This window comes from Musa acuminata, chromosome BXJ1-10 (genome assembly GCF_036884655.1).
Source record: "Musa acuminata AAA Group cultivar baxijiao chromosome BXJ1-10, Cavendish_Baxijiao_AAA, whole genome shotgun sequence".
Taxonomy (NCBI): Eukaryota; Viridiplantae; Streptophyta; class Magnoliopsida; order Zingiberales; family Musaceae; genus Musa; species Musa acuminata.
The window spans coordinates 29,721,618-29,740,937 of record NC_088336.1 but is presented as its reverse complement, the minus strand read 5'-3'; the positions used below and the strand labels follow the sequence as shown (position 1 = coordinate 29,740,937).

Sequence of the window (19,320 nt, the reverse complement as noted above, 5' to 3'; positions counted from 1 at the left end):
CAGGATGTCATTTTTTATTTATTTTTATTATTAATAGAAGTATAAAAAAAATAAAATATATCAATTTACTAATCAAAATAAAAATAAATAAATAAATATAATGATTTTGACATTTGTACATAATTATAATCTCTAATAAGATAATATATGTTTAAAGTAAACATTGATGCATCAATACTTAAAGTAGAACACTAAGAATAATATTTTAAAAATATATATTTTTTATTTTAAAAATAAAAAAATATAAATATATCATTTATCATATTTATAAAATATAAATATCATAAATTATTATTATTATATATATATAATTTATATTTCTATTGGTATGCTATATGTGAAACTCAAACACTCTAATAAGATGAAAATAAAAATATACTATTAACAATAATAAAATTATAAATATCAATTATTTGGGATCGATGAGAGATCGATTACATGGATTAAAAATAAAAATAAAGCTATAAATCTTAATTATTTAAGATCAATATATGGATTAGATAAAAATAATAAAACTATAAATCTCGATTATTTAGGATCCAACGAGACATCAAATTCTCATCATCAGCATTCTTGTGTGCAGCATATACAGGAGTCAGGATATTACAATTATACACAAAATAGCCACCAACATTACTAAATCCCTTTGCATACATACTCCATCAATCATATACATCAATTATTGGTTCCATCGGCTGGCTAATACATAGGGAGTAGGTGGAGCCCGTCGAACCACCATTCAGGTACCGGGCTCGCCAGTGGGCCCCGCGGACAGTGACGCCGCCGAGAGCGCCTCCGTTAGCGCCGTCATCGTCTTCACTTGCATCTCCAGCGCCGCCACGTAGTCGCCCGCCTCCTCCGGGAGGCCCGACGCCGACAGCTTCCGGCACCCGGGCACCAGCCGGCCCAGCACCCGTAGCCGGTCCCTCACTTTCTTCCCCCTCAGCTCGGCCGACACCTGTTGCTGCGGCACCGGCGCCGACGGCCGCGGCTGCCTGCGCCCGCGGCGGATCCTGCCGCCCGCCTTGAGAAGGAGCTTGCGGCGGGGACAGCAGCGGCCGAGTAGGATGGCCCGGCTCCAGCGGGACTGTCCCCGGGCGGTGAGCGCGAGGGCGGAGTCGGCCGCCTCCTTGACGGCGCGCGGCCCCGCGGGGGCACCGCCGGTGGAGCGGAGGGCCTCGAGGAGACGGCGGCCATAGACCTGCTCCTGTGCGGCGGTCCGCCACTTGGTCTCCGCTTGGGCTGTCAGGCCGGGCTTCATCTTCTTCTTCCGAGATCCAGAGGAGGAAGAGGAAGGGGAAGAAGCAGAAGAGGCGATCATCGTGTTAGTGGAGGAGATAAAGTGGGAAGGAAAGAGGGAGGAAATTACGTGTTGATTTGAGGAGACAAAGCGAGGCTTTGATGATGGATGGTGATGCTCTCGGTATTGGTCATAAACCTTTTTTTTTTTTTCTTTTTTTTTTATGCCACTCTATATATTATTTTTAGAGCGGAGAGTGGTCTCCGATAATTGGGTAGCATACCGTGGTTGCACATGTGAATGGACATTAAAGACATTGTTCTTATCATTATGGCCCTTCATATTTAATGTAACAAGTACAAAAGGATTTCGTCAGAGAATAAATTATTCATTATTCATATAAAAACAAATGTTTTACCGGGCAAAACCCTTGAGTTTTTACCAAATAAGGTCCCTTAATTAGTTTTTAGTTAAGAGTGTCTCCTTTTTTTTTTATATTGATTTGATAAAAATATTATTCTCCTCCAATAATTTTGGATAATCATCACTGATGGTGCCTCCCCCATTGTCATCCCACTATAAATCACCACCTCTCTACCTTCGAACTTCGTTACGTCTGTCTCTACTCTACCCATTAACAAGGGTGCTAAAGAAGAGACAATTGTCCGAATCATATATGTATTTTCTTGTAAATTATTATCACATTTATTTTTCGATTCGGAGAGCGGTAAATAAACATAGGAGATTGGAAGCTGATGGATCAACAAATTTTCGTGGGGTGGACCGTGATTGGTAGAGCCCAACTTTTTCTCTCTTTTCTTTTTTAAGGCTAACACTAGTTTTTATATCAAGAGATAATTGACTCCATTGTTTAGCCTTTAGTTGTGGTTGCGTTGCAGTTGGAGAAGGTGATTGGAAGTGAGGTGGGGCCCGATTAGGTGACAAACGTACGTCCATTCGCCAGTAGCTAGTGCCAGTAGGCCATGATTCTTAAAAGTGGTGATGGCTGTTGGTGGTGAATTGGGGGAAATAATGGGTTTAGTCTCTCGGGAGGCAACCATTTCATCCGCCAACACCGGCACTTGCTGCATCATCCGTCGACCCATCAATCAGAATCGAAGTGGAAGTGCCCACCGGCAGATTATGACTTGCTTTCGTCCAATTTTCCGGACGTGGATTTTTCAGTAGGCTTCCATGGGAACCCAGAGGTCCCCACCGGGATTCCTCTACCATTCGATCCGGACAAAGAGAAAAAGAAAAAAAAGAAGAAGATTATTCTGCTCCTGGTTAGTCGAATCATGTTGTTGATGATGGTCGACGTCATATAAAATATTATATTACTTATCTAACAAAGGTGAGGAGATGAGGCAATAAGAAATCTAAGATAATTTTAGAGCGAATTCCAACCTTCCATTTTGGATTTTTTTTTTCTTTCTAGGAAACGCTCCTTTTTCAAAAATTTTCTTCATGAGCGCCACTTTTCTTTTAGTTTCAAAAACACCCTAACAAAACATCTCAAAATAGGCCTCATGATTTACATTGGATCGATCTATAACATGAATCAACCTAGTTATAATATTTTTACAGTAACTCTATTTAAAAACACTATTCCTGATATAAAAGTCAATTTTTTTTTACATATTATTGTTCTCAAATCAATACGAATACCTACCCATTTGACACAATTTATATTTTATTTTGAGTCATTATTTTTCACTATAATATTTTTGTATAAATTAGAGAAACACTATAATCTTATTTAAAAACACGATAACCGATTAAAAAATCAATTTTTTTTTTATTTCTAAACCAATAAAGATACTTATTTGATATCCACAAGGATGATAAGTTGGTTGGTAGTGTGATCACCTGTTATTTTACCCAAAATAAAAATATAAATTTAATTGTTTTAGTTGCCTAATTGTTATTATTGGTTTCTACATGCAAACGCCCCATGCCCCTTCTCCCGGACTAGAGTTTTCTAATTCGTTGCTGCCGGATTAATTTCAAGAAGATGGTAGAAATGCTAGTAGTGATTACCTCTCGTCTTACGAGATTAATTGACTGACTGATGCTTGAGAGTCTGGAGCTGGGATCGACATCCATCGCCCGGGCAAATTCTGCAGGCAGTAGCTGGTTAGATATCTGCAAAGGCATTATATCAACCGCCAAGAACATGCTTTTAATCACTGATACCTTTTTAATGAACTTCATGACGTTTGTACCATCCCAGTGACTCTAGGATCAAGGAACTAAATCTTTGATGCTCCGAGGGCGACTGTCTTCAAAACCTATTCTAATATTCAACTCAGTTTGTCTATCTTTGCATCGACGAGGAGCAAATTTTCTTTCTAGCCTGCAAGTTGATTATTATGAGAGAGCTAAAATGTGATGGAAATTTCAAGGGATAATATATTTAAGCCATTACACTTCAGGAGAAAGGTTCCTCTTTGTCCTCCCTTCCCTGTCTTTAAGCAGAAGCTTTCCTTTCTTTGCTCTACCCAACTCTATTTTCAACCGATTCTGAGCCTATTAGCAACATCCGCACCATGTAATTAAGTAGATGATTTAAAGGTCAGAAAATAGAACCTTCAAATCATTCATCTTCTCATCCATCTTAGACAACGGGTTTTCATGTGACTCGGACACACTGACTTGATGATTACAAATAATGGCAACCTGTTTGACAAAAGATAACTCATCAGTTCAAAGACATTGCTTGTATTCACGACTAAAATGGACAAAACAGGAATGCTGGTACCTCCTTGTTTGCCTGCCAATGCACAGCAATTTTTTTTCTTCTGGAACTGTGCCAATTTTGGTATCTTGATTCAATTGCCATGCATGCCAAAGTGATAAAGATTAAAATAATGATTTTGATTAGTAACTCTTCACTGTTGCAATGTGTTCCTCTCACAGAAGAATCAGGATCAATACAATATTAAATAGAATGGAAAATTCTATTTTGAGAGATAGCAAAGCAATCAAAAGCAGAATAGTACTAGACTGAACACAAATCTCTGTCCAGAGCTGACATTGGTTTTGTAAAAAGAATGAAAATTGTAGGTTTAGAGAAGCACCTTTTAATAAAAGATGTCGCCGTAGAAACATCAAGGTTATTAACACAGTATTAGGTACAAACAGGGATGAAGTAAACCTTATATATGAAAGGATTTTCCCTTTAAAGAAAACATAATGTTAGGGTTCGTCGTTACTGCTGATGACTAAAGTTCTGATAACAACATTCCCGTTGTATAACTCGGTTGATGCAACCATAAACAGCCAATACATCTCTTCGATGCCTGTTCAGCTATGACAGATTCCACTTGCATAAATCAAGTGTATAAGCAGACAGAAATTGTCTGAGTTATCAGGATATACTAAAAAATTAACTTCTGCATATCGGTAGTTAGGTGTAATCTTGCAGCTGAAAGTAATAAACCAGGAAAAAAATCAACTCTGAATAGTCTAGTAATCAACAAGGGAACAGAACAAGTCTGAATAGTCGTTTTGCATGTTAGGACACTTACTGAGCAAATGTTTAGATGCACAGTGTTCATATCTTCCCTGAGGAAAACACTTTTGAAACAAGGTAAGTATGCATCACTGACATCTCAAACTTGCATGGTTCACCAACACCTACCAGAATACCCAAGAGATGATGATGCATAAATGTACTCGCCAAATTCCATATGACAACTAATTTACTTCATGAGTTTCGCATCTTTAAATAGGAGACAGGATTATGAACCTTGACACTAAAGACTAGTCTCTATGTCACCTCAAGAAAATCGTACAGACATCAAGTTTGTTTAGGCATACCTCCACCAAAACATCAAGCCACCAGAATGACATGAAAGCATTCTGGTTTTCAGAAATAGCACAAAATAAACAAATTGTAATTTACGCAAAGCTTGGTTAATCCAATGAAGAAGGGAAAAAATGAGATGCATATACGAAGCAAACAACTCAAATTCGTCTAAATTCATTAGTCAAAATTGTAAATCATATTGTAGAAAAAGCGTTAAACATATAAATGTTTGTTTTCCTCCGTTGCACACGGTAACCACCATAGTAACTTCTTCAAACAACCATTCTATCAGCAAAGAAGCTAACCTTGAAAAGGTTAATATAAATTCAGTTTAATAAACAGATTTGAACCAAGAAAGTCCGCACACCAGAGGGATATAAGTACTCACCAACCAACAACTAATGCCTCCCCGTTGATGGTCAGTTCTCTTTTACTAACATAGTGGTAAAACCATCTGTAACTTCAAAATTCTTCAAAAATCAACACTTAGAACGGCAATCATCCTCATTACAATAAAAATAAATAGAAAAAGATTGGTAGGAAACGCCAGAAACGAACCTCAACTGGAATCGGGATCCAAGAACTGCAAGGAGCTATCATGAGAAAGCTAGGGACCGCCTCGGAGCCTTTTAAAGATGAAGCTAGGGCAACGAATTTTGGCGGGTCTAACGGCTTTGAGGGATTGGATCGCTCAATCCCTGAACGACAGAGGCAAATGTTAGGCTTTCTTGAAAATATGTAAGAATCAGATCCGAATCCTTTACGGCAGCAACCATCTACTAGGGATATGAAGCCGACGAAAATGAGATCGCCGAGCTCTCCAGGTCGATCTCAAAGAGATCGAAGGAGACGGCAGAGGGGGAACCAGCGGGAAACAGGTCTCCAGAGGCGAAGAGCGAGGAGAAGCTTTTCGCTTCCGTTTCCTCCGACCAGCATCAGAAACAGGCGGAAAGATAAGAACCGCGGCAGCGAATCGGTGGCGCCATCGCGGGGAGGGGAGGAGAGAGAATTGATGGGAGGGATTGCACCTTGGGACGGACGCGTTGGCGCGAGGACGGTGCGGGATGGAGAGAGACGAGTACACGCGTATATATCGGGGTGCGGGCGGAAATTTCGGGTGAACCCGACCGCTGAGCTCGTCAAGTCTGCCATTCGCCTTGGCAAGGAATTCTGGACTTTGGTTAAGTAAGATGAAGCATGTTATACGAGGCTTTCGATGCTATACGTGAAGTCAGAATTCGTATTGAAACACCATTCAATATGTCTCGTCCCGAGAGATCGGGATGATACAGTCTGATACTGTTTCGCATGTCCCGAGATGGTGGCCAGTCAGCAGTATTATCCCATCTCTCGAGGATAAGCGACCATGTCGAACCCTCGTACAATAGTATAAAAACTCCTGACCGACATCCGATCAGGGGAAGATACAAAAATAAATAATCAAACCCACAACTGACTTATTCATCGGATGGGTCAAAGTCGGTAATCACCCGACAAATGTTATTTTTGCAGATAAACAACCACCCGCGAGCCATGAGCGTCTCAACCCAGGGGTTATCATCCAGCCTGCAAGCAAGAGTTACCAACCGACCCGAAGACCGACAAACGCCGATAAGCATCTCTTCCCGAGGGCACGGTCACCTCGTCATCCAACTCAATCGATAGGAGGCTTCCGATATCGACCCATGGACCAAGTCGTGATGACTCGTCTATTCACCGATAGGACCTATCAACATGCAACAATGCATTAATCGTTAGAATATCTTGACCGAGAGAAAACATATTGAACTAAATAAGTCAATATCTGAAAGCAAAATAGAGTTTTATTACTCGCCAGATAAAAAAAAATATGATATTTTGTTAAAAAAATTACTATTGAGCTTTTACTAAGGGATGCTTCCTAATTGGTTTTTACATCCGGCATTCTTTTTTCATCAAGTTGATGGAAATACCACTCTATCCTCCATCAATGACCTCATCCACCATCATTGCCCTTTTAATCTTTGTCACCTCCTGTTTCGATCGCAAGTGGTATCACCTATCGAATCTCCTCCTCTTCCCTCGTCGTTTATTACTCATTATTTCATCCATTCCTTCCTCCTCGTTGCCCGAGGGAGATTTGTGTGGATGGGAGAGAAGACAAAAAAGGTGATAGGAATGGACAGGTGGAGATGGAGAAGAAGAAGGAGGAGACGACGATAGACGAACAGTAGAGGTAGAGAAGAGGGAGAAGGTTCGATAATAACATCATTTGAGGCACGAGCAAGGGGCGACGGTGAAGACGATGATGATCGAAAGTGATGGCAATGGCGACAACAACAATTAGAGATGATGAAAGATGAAAAGATATTTTTATCAAATTGATGAGAAATAATGCACCCACGTAAAAATAAATTAAAAAGGCATCACTTGGTAAAAGCCCAATAATGAGAGTTTTTTAAAGTAAAATGCTCTAAAAAAAATTATGCAACAACAAAAACACGATGTGGAATAAAAAGGATTTGCTAAACCATGAAACGAAGAAGATCCAGTGAGCTTCCACTGTTATTGTGTTAATGTTCTATACTGCTTCTACATGTGATCTGTGATTTCAAGCTTTAGATAGGCCATACTTGTAGTTCCAGTAATTTATTAAAAGATTGGTCATGGTCTCGCAAAACCATGTGAAGGTGAGTATGATCAAAGACAAGTTAAATTTTGCAGGACCTGCTCATTTCATTATTGATAGCTGAAATGGTCAAGCATCCACTCATGGTTTGTAATCATGCAGACGTTTGATCAGGTGCTCATAATTATGATAGCAAACGATTCATCCATCCTCCATTCGAGGACACTTGAAGCTACCAATTCATACTGCTTTTTTTGACCTCAAATGTCATCTATCACTGCAAGTGGGAGTTCTTTTGGGTCCTTCCATGGTTTAGGCCTTCATGGAAATAGGAAGGTCGCTTGAAGGGTACGTCTGATGGCCAGCTTTCCTCTTTGAACATGTGTACCCCTTAAATTTGCTCCATGAAAGCACAGCCACCCCCAAAACTCTTTGCAGGGAATGCTGCTACCCTCTCTAACAGTCATCCAGTACAAGCTATATTCATAGCATATCATTTTGGCCCATTGCCTCCCACATCTCTATCGGATAAAGAGAGGTTGGAGTGAACAGCTGCAGCGCCGCATCTAATCTGCTCCTGCATGTAGACAGGGAAGAACTAACTCCTTTGACGTCAAAACAGCGGGGATACGATCTTTATTTGCGCTGTATATGGCATGGCCTGTGTCTGGAACATAAGCATGTCACTGTTTGACCTAAAAGAAGCTTTGGAAACCACCGGGATGCTTTCCAACTTCGTCTATCACGGAGATTTAAGATAAAGAAGTTGAGATATATGGCTCGGGTGGTAACTTAATTCCTGCGAGGGTAATATAAAGCAGATGTTAACTTTGTTTCTCTTCTGCACCCTTTGGTTCTATAAGTTCCATAGTCGAGACCCTTGCAGCAACCCACGGCCTCTTCCTCCTCGTATCAAGAAAGATGAGATTTCTTTGGTTCCCTTTAACTCTTCTACGTTGTACTGTCTTCGTTCTCTGATACCTTTTTGTTGCACGGCTGGTGGGTTTTCCGGTGCTGGAAAACATGGCAGTGGTAAGATAATGATGGTTTTGCTCAAGACCGCGCAGCACTTCCATGTGACACCGCATCGCCGTGCTAACCTATCCATCAACAGAAAGGCCGTAGAAAGATGGAAAGAGTGGAGTTAGCGATAGGTCTGAACGTCGATGTGCTGGTTTATGGCCAGCCTGCGCGGTCCTGCGCAAGATCTTGCCATGATATTGCTTGTACTTCTAATGGCTTTTTGCTTCACAGGCTTCTGATCTCAGGCATACCTACTGTCATCAACGAAGAAAAGAATACAAGGAAGGTCGCAAGTTCTTCTTCTCCTCCGGTTTTTACGCAGCATCGAGATTCACATGGAGAAGAAACATATGAGTCTGGTCTCTGTCACCTTCAGGTTCGGGCGGCCGACCACAACACGTATTCCCTTCCTGAGCAGAAAGGCTGTCCTTATGAAACAAAGGAGTTGGATCCACTCTTTCCTCTCCTGCACGCTGACCAATTATTACAATATGCATTGCATGATTGCCTTCTTCGCTGCTGGCTCTTCGATGAACTGCTGGTGGCGTTTGACGAAGCCAGGGGAACGGATAAGCTCTGCTTGGGTCCCACGTTTGGTCCACTGCTGTCTCATCTTTGAATCATCTGGTAGCCGACACGGCAGCGATGGGTGTCCAAGCGGGGAATGTGCGCCCCGCGTGCGTGATTCCCATTCCATCAGATCACATCACAAATAATAAAGCTCATCTAAACCCGGCCAACGCTCATATCCCCCAGATCGAGATCAAACGGTCAATCTTCCGGCACGTAAAACGTGTCCCGTGTCGCGGCCTTGCCGACGCCAGAGGGGTCCGCTCACCTGCACCACTACATCGTGCCCTCCTCCACGCGTCGACTACTTACCCGCTTGAATACCCACCTTCGGTGCCAGGCGGGGCCCGCCGTGGGACGCGTTCGGTGGCAGTAGGAGGAGAACAATATCCCTCATCCGTCATGACTGTAATCGCGACGAAACCACTACATCGTGCTCTCTCTCTCTCTCTCTCGCCCTTTGCGCGACCTTTGCTTCCCGCAGAATCCGGTGAATGCTGTAACTTCCTCCCAAAACCCACCAAGGGGTTCTGGTTCTTCAGTAGGGATCTCCCAGATGTTTCATTCGGGACGACGAACTGGGTGATTACGGATACTTGAAGTGGGTCGGCTGACTTCGGACGCCATAGTGGGCGGAGGACGAAGGATGGACATAACGGAGGCGTCGATCGTGCATCACTTAGCTTTGGTACTGCTGCTGCTTTGGGTTCTTGTGCAGTTGGGCTGGTCACACCCCGTCCTCTTCTTCCTGGCGCTGTTGTATCTCTACAAGGTGAGAAGACTAAGAAATTTGGTCCCTGGTTGCGTTGGATCTTCCGGTCTCGACTTCAATTTCTCATGTCGATTTCGAATGCAAAAAAAGACTCGCCGTTTCTTTTACCGGTCATCGCGATGTGGGGCTTACGTTGTGCTTGGGATGTGTGGTTGATTAGGTTTGGTTAATTGTGCGAGATGGAATTGATATTATGTGGATTGTTATTAGTTCCTTATTTTCTGTCATGTGTCGAAGAATCCACTGCGATTGTTTGACATGTTGTTGATATTCATTAAAATTTTCGTGCAGTTTCCTAGAAAATCTTATTTAGAGATTGGAGTGGAGTTCGAAAGTGGAGGATTGCGGTGAACGATTTCCTCGTTCAGTTTAGATTAAGAAAACGATGCCATAGATAAGTAAATTATGTTGTTTAGAACTTGTGCAGTTTAATGTGACATCAAAATTGGTAGAGACAAGGATTTCTGGAACTACCTGGGGAGCTTATCGCATGATCTTCTTAGTTGCTCCTCCTGTCGAAGTTGAAACTAGAGATTCCAAATTCACACTGATCGAAATTGTTTCATTGAACTTGTGCTGTTCATAGATTGGCAATTATAGAGCTAAACTAATGATATTTGCCAACGCTCTGATAACTACTGGAGAAATGGAATCAAGAACTAGTTAAGAAAGTGGTCTCAATGTATACCAAGTAGTCAATAAAAGTGGTTATTATTCCTTAAGCAAGTGTTGGATTGGTTTGGTCATGAAATGTAATCAAATCACAGTTGCTGTTGTCTCAGATGCAGCAAGAGCTAATTTTCTAGGCAAAGAATGGAAGTATAATGCTTGGTTCACATTCTTCCAAAACATGCCTTACAAGCAGTACATGCATGAGCCTGATCCGTGGTTGGACTGGTCAGTACGTTGGATATGCTGACCAATATTGATCATGCAGCAGTGGGAAAAAAAATTGTGGAAAGCAGGAAATGTTCAAAGGATGAATCAAAGTGAGAAGCATACCTGCTTCTCCTCTTCTTGTCCTAAAGTTTCTGAAAAGTAAGTCATGGGAAGAGATCATGCCCTACTTAAATGGTTTTTGGTTCAAAACTTGTATGTTTGCAAGTACAGGGAATTTTGCAATTTCCTGAATAAGATAGTTAATCAAGCATAGCAAATTGTGAATCTAATCTAGTACTTTTTCATTACCATTGAGGAGATATTGTGGGCATTGTAGCACTAAATTTGAAGTTTTTGACATAGGTGCTATGTATACTAGCTTTTGAGTTCACTGATTGTCTGGGTAATTTATCAAGGACTAATTGCTGGCTTAGTAATCTAGCCTTATGTACTTAGCTACTTTTTGTTTCTTGTTCCCTTTATTTGAATAGGTTTTCTCATGGTAAGACTTCCTTTTGCCTTAGTCTTGCATACATTGATGATTGACCCTTCCTAGACCCACAATGGTGGGAGCCTTGTACACCAAGTGATCCTTTAATTTTCTGATCATTCAGTAGTCTGAGTTTTGATTATATAAGATCAATATAGTTGGTTATGTTATAATGTTTATTTTAAGTTTTACTTTCTTTCCTTCTACTCCAGGTAAATGCATACTATACGTTGAGATTGCAGAAGCGATTGCAGTTTGAGGAAAGAAAATATGCCAACCAGCGAAGAGTATGCATGATATTTCATTTCTTGATCTTTGCACTATGTCTATGATAATATTTTATGTATGTCTCTTTTCAATGTCTCGTTGGTTTGTTTATGGATGGTTCCTATAGTTGCTGGCAACATGCTAGTTTGTATTCTGTATAGCTCAAATTATGTTTTACTATCATCTGTTTATTTATTTATTTATTTGTTTGTTTGTGGATGTGGCAGCTTCTCTCAGATACAGAATCAGTTAGGTGGTTGAATCATGCTATTGAGAAGATATGGCCAATATGCATGGAACATATCGCTTCCCAGCAGTTTCTTTTGCCAATCATACCATGGTTCTTGGACAAATTCAAGCCCTGGACTGCTGTACGGACAGTACAGTTATGAGTCATTCTGTATTTGTTATGCTATTATATGCGAAGCAACTGTTGTCCTTGTGATACATTTGCCTTTGTGTGGTGAGCTTTAATGGCATCCTCGACATGTGGTTGCTGCATGAAATTAACATCCCTAGATTGTGAAGTTGATAAATTTCCAAATGGGGATGATTATTGTTAGTAATTATGCTGTCCTCATGCGTCTTTCCTATATTCTATTTTATGTGCTTTAGGGCGTCTGTATTATTTCTTTACGATATATGTGAGGATTTAGTTGTATGTCCTGTTTTTGGCAGCGGAAAGCAGTTTTGCATCATCTTTACTTGGGTAGGAATCCACCTATGTTTAGTGATCTAAGAGTTCTCCATCAGTCAGGAGATGATGACCACTTGGTATTTGCTGCTTTCTTTTTTCTTTTGTACTTGTTAGATGCTACACTTGTTGGATGTAATTTTATGATGCTCAAGTTCTGGTGGTACAGGTTTTAGAATTGGGGATGAGTTTTCTTTCAGCAGACGATATGAGTGCAAAACTTGCAATTCGGCTAAGGAAAAGATTGGGATTTGGCATAAAGACAAACATGCATATAACCAGTATGCATGTGGAGGGCAAGGTACACAAACCAACTCCCATTCTACAAGTAAATATGCATGTAATATTGCTGATTATGGATATATGAAATTTATTTAAGGTGTGTTTGGTTGCTTAGAAAATTTCATGGAAAATTGTTGTCATTAAAAATAAATATTTTCTGGTTTTTTTTAACATGTAATTAAAGCATCTGGGGAGCTGTCATTCCAAATTTCTAAAAAAAGTTTCCAATTATTTTTTTCATGAAATGAAAAGATGACTTTTTCAGAAGCATTACAAAAAGAAAACTTGCCAAAAGCTCTTCCCTGGTGACTTTTAAGTATATTCTTTCAAAGGAGTAAGTTTTATTTTCTCCGGTTTTTCAAGCACATGGGAAAGTAACAGGAAAGAAGATCTTCGTTTACTTTTTCCTAAAATCTAAACTATTCATTTTTATTCTTTACTTTCCTCAGTTCAAATAATGCAATTGTTTTCCATGGAAAAAGATACATTGGCGATTTTCTTTCACCTTTTTATGCAGTCATATATACCCTCAGTAAATATGCACTGTCTTTTGATATGAGAGGGATCAAGTTTCTTTTGGAGACTCAATGTGGAAGTCAGATATTTTTTCGGCAACCAAATAGACCCTTGGTAAAATATGGACTTAAGACGGATCAACTTCCTTTTGTAGATTCATTATGAAAATCAGATATCCGAGAATAGGAGTGGTGGGCATGCTTTTATAATTAGCTATCATTCGACTTAAATTAAAGTTGTGGCTGACTTGTAGATTAATGAATATTGTTTTGCATATGCATTTTATATATTCTAAGAATTTAAAATTAATGAATATTCCTTCCAAAAGTTCCAAATGAATGTCTGGGAGCTCTTTTGTAATTTACTTCTCTTTTTGGCAGCAAGCACACATGACCTCATATTTATTTCCTTTATTTTTTGCTTTGTTTTAATGCAACTGGCATACACAAGAAACTCTCAAAAGCAGCACTGTTCTCACCCAAATATGGTCAAACTTTTGTTCTTTTTATTTTGAAAAGGCATATTGTCTGGGACAATGCTATATTTTAATAGTGAAGTGTAACAAAGGAAAAGAAATTATGAGGAAACAAATAAGAAAATTTTCACAGAACAGTTTTTTTATAAGATCATCAAAGCTCATTGTGGCATTCTATTTTAACATAAATTTATGAAGTTCTATATGTAGGTTCTGGTGGGTGTGAAGTTTCTCCGACATTGGCCTTTTCTTGGACGAGTTAGGGTATGCTTTGTGGAGCCCCCGTACTTTCAGATGACTGTAAAACCAATATTTGGACATGGACTAGATGTTACTGAACTACCTGGGATTTCAGGATGGCTAGTAAGTTTTAAGTAGTTGGCCCTAATCTCAAGTAGTCTTAAATACAACCAACTTTCTTCTCTACTCAATACCTCCATGTATGTGACTTCAGGATAAATTGCTGGATGATGCATTTGAGCAAACATTGGTTGAGGTCAGTAAATTGGTTCTCCATTATGGTCTTTATTCTTTTCTCTCAGCTTGTATATTCATAACCCAAAAAGTAAAGAAGTTACTTTTCCAATGAAGAAGTGTATATATTAAGATCAATAAATACACAACTCCTATAAAGCTGATACAATGTACCAGTACGTTAGATGGATATGCCTTACATCATGACACGAGAAAGAAAAAAAAGATACAACATGGAAAAGTTATAAAACTGTTTATATATTATATACAAGAATGCTTTATGTTTACTTCTTATGTTAGAATATGTAGTTCGAGCTTGATGTTTATTTATAATATATGTATGTGTGTGTGTGTGTGTGTGTGTATAGTGTTGATCATGATATAAACTATTTTAGAAATCTAGTATTTTAAAAATGTAGAAAAAATACTAAGAACTTTGATAAATGACAATCATTATATTAATTTCATTAAATAATATTTTTATTTTTAATTATATCTAAATTTTAAAAAATTTCAAAGCCAAACAGGTTTCTTACATAAACTATCCACAAACTATACTTCTCAAATTGAATACAAGGTGTCCATTTGTATCTGTGAAATATCTTATGAGTCTCATTTCCGTCACATGTTGTTATAAATACGACAGGTAATTCCATCTAAGATTCATGTTCCATAAACATTTCTGGAATATCATTGTTCTTCACTTTTCTATTATAGTTTTCACTAGTAATTCTCATTTCCAAATCAGGAAGACCTTGTGATTGGACAATACAACAAAATATATTATTGATGTAAAAGCTTTAAGTAAACTTATCTTAACACTTTAAATATTCAAGACTTTGTGATGACGGGCTAGTTATTTAATTTTCTCTGGAAATATGACTAATGTCGATATTCCTGCACAGCCAAACATGCTGGTTATTGATGTGGAAAAGTTTGTTTCAGCTCCTGAAGGTGAGTGATAGTGGAAACTTCTTGCCTATCCATCTATACTTGTGAAGTCCTTTCTTTTTTTAATATACAATATTATAGTTTGTAACTTCGGTTGTTAAAATTTCCTCTCTCTGTTATATCTTAGGATCATCTGTGTCTTCCAAAAGTCAAGTTTTGTTACTTTGCTGTACAATGTTACTGAAGCTTTGTGATGGGTAACAACTTATTAACATTTCTTATTATGTATTAGCTAATGAATACATATATTATATAATTTATGTCGATAGCTGTGAAGGAGAGCTGTGTGATTATACTACGACATTCATGATCATTTAGTCTCTTTCAACCTAAGATGAATTAAGCGACAAGCTCCCACTCCTCTCGTAATCACAATTATAATCATGAGAAACCATTTTAGAATTAATTGTACATACAACCAAGATCAGGAGGACAATAAAAAAAGGATGAGCCTAGTGTATAAGGCTCCCGCCTATGTTGGGTCTAAGGAAGGTCAATGTCCGTAATCTTACCTCTATATTCAAATATGTTTCTAAGCCTAGGACAATAACAACTTGAATTAGCTCTTCATGATGTAGTCAAAATTAAGCAGCTATCAATAGGAAGTTTGTGATGGGCTAGGAATGCATTGTGTAAATGTGAGAATAAAGATGTGGGTTTTAGGCTTTCTGATCCATATAAATGGGCATCTCTTTAGGGATGGAAAATTGATGATAGGATATAAGAATTCAATAACATAGAGAAATAACAATCAGAATGAACATCTGGATATGAACATGTTCTTTGTTCTTGGTGGTGATCATGAACCTTGTGGCTGTTTCATGATTCTTATTTGTTGTTGGGGTTTCTCAGCATCTGCATGCTTACTTTGATCATATGTTGTTCATGAGATTTTAATCCATATCCATATGCACAAAAATGGATATGCACCGTACTATATGAGCTAAACCACATGATTTTTTTTGTGCATTACCATTTTTAACTAATTTACATGATATTTATCTTATTACCCACTAACAAACTTTACTTGATGCAAACAATTAGGAAAAACGTTATTTTTGAAATATTACAAATTTGTTTTCCTTGATTGATTGCTAATTCATTGAGCAGTCCTACATGAAGGTTCATATTCAGTGGTCATTTGTGCGGTCTGGTGATAGAATTTTTGGTAGGACTAGTAGCAACATAGTGTTCCTTTTGCTATATTGGAGCAGAGAACAGACTGAAAAGCATGCTTTCTGAATTTAGTGATTTCAGAAACTTTTGAGGGAATCAAGACATTGGCTATTGGAAGAGTGGTTACCTACCCATGTTTAAAATGTCAAAATTATGATGCCATAACTAAGGACATTAAAGAGCTGTTGTTTTCAATATTCATGTTATTTTTGTGATGGAATCTGATTGGGGCCATTGAGATGTCAGTTAGCCTTCTGTCTTATGTTATTATGTTTTAAATGATTTCCTGAAATATGCTTTTTTACAATCTTAGAATGTTGGTTCACTGTCGAAGAAAGGTCTCTTGTAGCACATGTGAAGTTGGAGATGTTAGAAGGGGCAGACATGAAACCATCAGATCTGAATGGTATGCTTCTTTTGATCTTCTTCTTTCGAAGGTAGGGTCACTTTTGAATGCTGTTGTAGAAGTGAACTCTTCCATTAACTGCTAAAGCCATGTTGCAGGACTTGCTGACCCATATGTAAGAGGACAACTTGGTTCTTACCGATTCCAGACAAAGATCCAAAGGAAAACGTTGTCTCCAAAGTGGTTGGAGGAGTTCAAGATTCCCATCAATTCATGGGAGGCACCTAATGTACTTGTTCTTCAAGTTCGTGACAAGGATACCATTTTTGATGACATGCTTGGGTTCGTTCAGACTTCAAACATGCTTCTTTTTTTCTTTTTCTTTTTTTTTGCAAAGATCATCAGATGTAACTTGTTATCAGTTTATAGCAAAAATCAAAGATCTGATTCATCAGGTATCTCTAGGTGAAGGCACATCTGCCCATAAGAAACATACATAAACCATCTGTTTTTTCTCCAAAATGATAAATAATTAGGTACATGGACCACAAAGAGCAGCTTGCATCTACCTGGAATGTTCCTTTTGTTAGGTGATGAGCTTGTAGCTATCTTGTTCCTTATGTTTTACTGTCGATTAATGTTTGCTAGTATTGATCTTTTAGCATGGCCTAAGATTTGCTTGATTGGTTTTTGACGAAAAAGGTTTTGCGTTAACAGTACATGTAAAGAAGTCTACTCCATGTTAAGCTTACTAGCATGATTCTTAATGATGTTGTGTTGCATTCAGTATTTAGAGTCGGATTGATATATGCTTCACCAGGGTTTCAAATGTTGATGGTTCCATTCGGTATGGACTGGTATTTATCTGTACGATCAAGTATAGTTATCGAAACATATGGTTTGATATATTATTTTTTTATTATGTGATGTAATAATATCAGATGTTATACTTTGGTATATTACTTGTAATACTATACAACACTGGTTCAGTAGGTTACCCAAGCTAGCATCAAGCTGAGATTAAAATCCTTATGCTTGACTGATGTTGTTTAGTTTCCTGTGCAAGAGATATTTGACATTTTTTCAACAGTAACTTTTTATCATCTAAACATTGTAGAACGTTCAGATTTTGACAGTTAACTTTCCATTGCCCTGCAGAGATTGTTCAGTAAATATCAATGATCTGAGGGGCGGACAAAGGCATGACATGTGGATGTCACTACAGAATATCAAAATGGGTAGGATCCACTTGGCAATAACTGTACTTGAAGAGGAACTACAGAAGGTAAGCCAACTGCAGTGCTTCATAACCATATTGGATAACAAAGCTTGATTACCACAACTTAAACAGAATCTCTGCAGGAGCCAAAAGATCTCAGCAATGATGAAACTTCGAAGACGATGGTACCAATGCCAGGCACATTCAATGAAAAGGCTGAAGATCTTAATACTGAAGAATATTCTACGATGACTGATGAGTTCGAGCCCATTAATATTAAGGGGCTAGAAAAGACAGTAGCATGGATACATCGGCCTGGTGCTGATGTCTCCCAAACCTGGGAGTCCCGTAAAGGGTATGCTTGGCATTCTGAGGAGCTCCATCAGGAGGACAAAGTCTACACTAAAAGCCCAAGTCCATCATCGTCCAGGTCTGATCAAAGTGACACCAGTAGTAATGAAGAAATTGTTGGTGGAAAGAAAGTCCGACTTAAAACAATCAGAAGAGGCCTGCACAAGTTGAGTTCTGTATTTCATAGAACTCGGAAGCAAGGAAGTCCCAAGGAGTCTCAAGAAGTTACTCCCACACCACGACCCAACCTTCCACCACTTGGTGAGAAGCGGGCATCAAGAAAGATCACAGTGCCTGACAGCTTTGATGAAGATAATGATGAGCCCGAGCCAGATGAGGAGAGATGCAGCTCTGTCATGGACAAGGGAGAAAGCTCAGGCAATGGCGAAACTCCCCAGACTCCGAAGAACTTCATAAGCAAATCATCCAAGAGTCTAAAGATCACGCCGAGCAGGGAGACTTCCAACAAGCTGAAAGAGGTTCAGTCATCTGGAGCTGAAGACAAAGATGATTCTCAGGGAACCAACTTGTCAAATGATGCTTCGGTGAATGATCCACTTGTCTCAGCAGGATCTCCAACAAGTATTTCTGCAGGTACCGACAACAATAAGGTAAACACCAGTGGTCCTGTCCAAACAAGCCAGGATGACAGGTAAGACACCATGAAGTAAAGCTAATACAGCAAAATTGCTCAGATTGTCGCATTTGGTTCTTGGGGAGGACCAAAGTATAGTTGGAAAAGTTTGTGTGCCATATGTTGATACTTAAACAAGTGATAGGATACATGTCTTCTTGAGGGCTACTTAGAATCGGAAATCATTATCCTATATATTGCTTTATGCTTGTTATAGAGTGGATACTTATTTTGGCACTGTATATCTGTTTTACACTGTTCTGTTGCCACTGTAAATTGTTGAATAAAATGCATATTTCGGATGGTTTTCCATGCTGAATATTTTATTTGGCAAATGAGTCTTGGGTGTCTCTAATCTGCTAATGAAGATTAAATTTTAGAACCTACTGCATCTGAAGTGTTGCAAGATGCAGTTCTTTAGATTCAAAAAGAAGACTATACATTGGTCTGATGGTGTTAGCTCCTAAAAAAACAAAAACAAAAAAACTCCCAAAATTTGAGAATAGTTTTTTTTTAAGACATTGGAGAAAGATTAGTACTGA

The 19,320-nt window shown here is 38.9% G+C and overlaps 2 protein-coding genes across 8 annotated transcripts; one reads left to right on the top strand and one right to left on the bottom strand.

The window, feature by feature from the left end:
• Positions 1 to 546: 546 nt before the first annotated feature.
• On the bottom strand, positions 547 to 6,111 carry LOC103968953 (transcription factor bHLH147). 6 transcript variants are annotated; one of them, XM_065087788.1, is made up of 8 exons: positions 5,610 to 6,111; positions 5,440 to 5,521; positions 4,002 to 4,065; positions 3,830 to 3,919; positions 3,669 to 3,747; positions 3,437 to 3,596; positions 3,281 to 3,360; positions 547 to 1,267 (listed from the first exon to the last, which is right to left on the bottom strand). In XM_065087788.1, the coding sequence occupies exons 7-8, from the start codon at positions 3,344 to 3,346 to the stop codon at positions 740 to 742; spliced, it is 594 nt and encodes a 197-aa protein (XP_064943860.1). In that variant the 5' UTR covers positions 3,347 to 3,360; positions 3,437 to 3,596; positions 3,669 to 3,747; positions 3,830 to 3,919; positions 4,002 to 4,065; positions 5,440 to 5,521; positions 5,610 to 6,111; the 3' UTR covers positions 547 to 739. The 6 variants fall into 6 exon arrangements, with proteins under 6 accessions (XP_064943860.1, XP_064943861.1, XP_064943862.1 ...); XM_065087789.1 differs by having other exon boundaries at positions 5,440 to 5,511; XM_065087790.1 differs by having other exon boundaries at positions 5,440 to 5,505.
• A 3,577-nt stretch (positions 6,112 to 9,688) lies between these two features.
• LOC135596080 (C2 domain-containing protein At1g53590-like) lies at positions 9,689 to 19,090 on the top strand. 2 transcript variants are annotated; one of them, XM_065087783.1, is made up of 12 exons: positions 9,689 to 10,024; positions 11,606 to 11,680; positions 11,888 to 12,031; positions 12,339 to 12,434; positions 12,524 to 12,655; positions 13,838 to 13,990; positions 14,082 to 14,123; positions 15,007 to 15,055; positions 16,542 to 16,634; positions 16,733 to 16,916; positions 17,733 to 17,859; positions 17,937 to 19,090. In XM_065087783.1, the coding sequence occupies exons 1-12, from the start codon at positions 9,899 to 9,901 to the stop codon at positions 18,798 to 18,800; spliced, it is 2,085 nt and encodes a 694-aa protein (XP_064943855.1). In that variant the 5' UTR covers positions 9,689 to 9,898; the 3' UTR covers positions 18,801 to 19,090. The 2 variants fall into 2 exon arrangements, with proteins under 2 accessions (XP_064943855.1, XP_064943857.1); XM_065087785.1 differs by lacking the exon at positions 9,689 to 10,024 and having other exon boundaries at positions 11,600 to 11,680; positions 11,888 to 12,045.
• The last annotated feature ends 230 nt before the right edge of the window (positions 19,091 to 19,320 follow it).

Coding starts and splice junctions, on each gene's coding strand:
- LOC103968953 (XM_065087787.1), bottom strand. CDS start 3,346: ATGGATGTCGATCCCAGCTCCAGACTCTCAAGCATCAGTCAGTCAATT. Junction 1,268..3,280: donor TTAATCTCGTAAGACGAGAG/GTAATCACTACT, acceptor GGATCTCGGAAG/AAGAAGATGAAGCCCGGCCT.
- LOC135596080 (XM_065087783.1), top strand. CDS start 9,899: ATGGACATAACGGAGGCGTCGATCGTGCATCACTTAGCTTTGGTACTG. Junction 11,681..11,887: donor AATATGCCAACCAGCGAAGA/GTATGCATGATA, acceptor TGGATGTGGCAG/CTTCTCTCAGATACAGAATC. Junction 12,032..12,338: donor AATTCAAGCCCTGGACTGCT/GTACGGACAGTA, acceptor TGTTTTTGGCAG/CGGAAAGCAGTTTTGCATCA.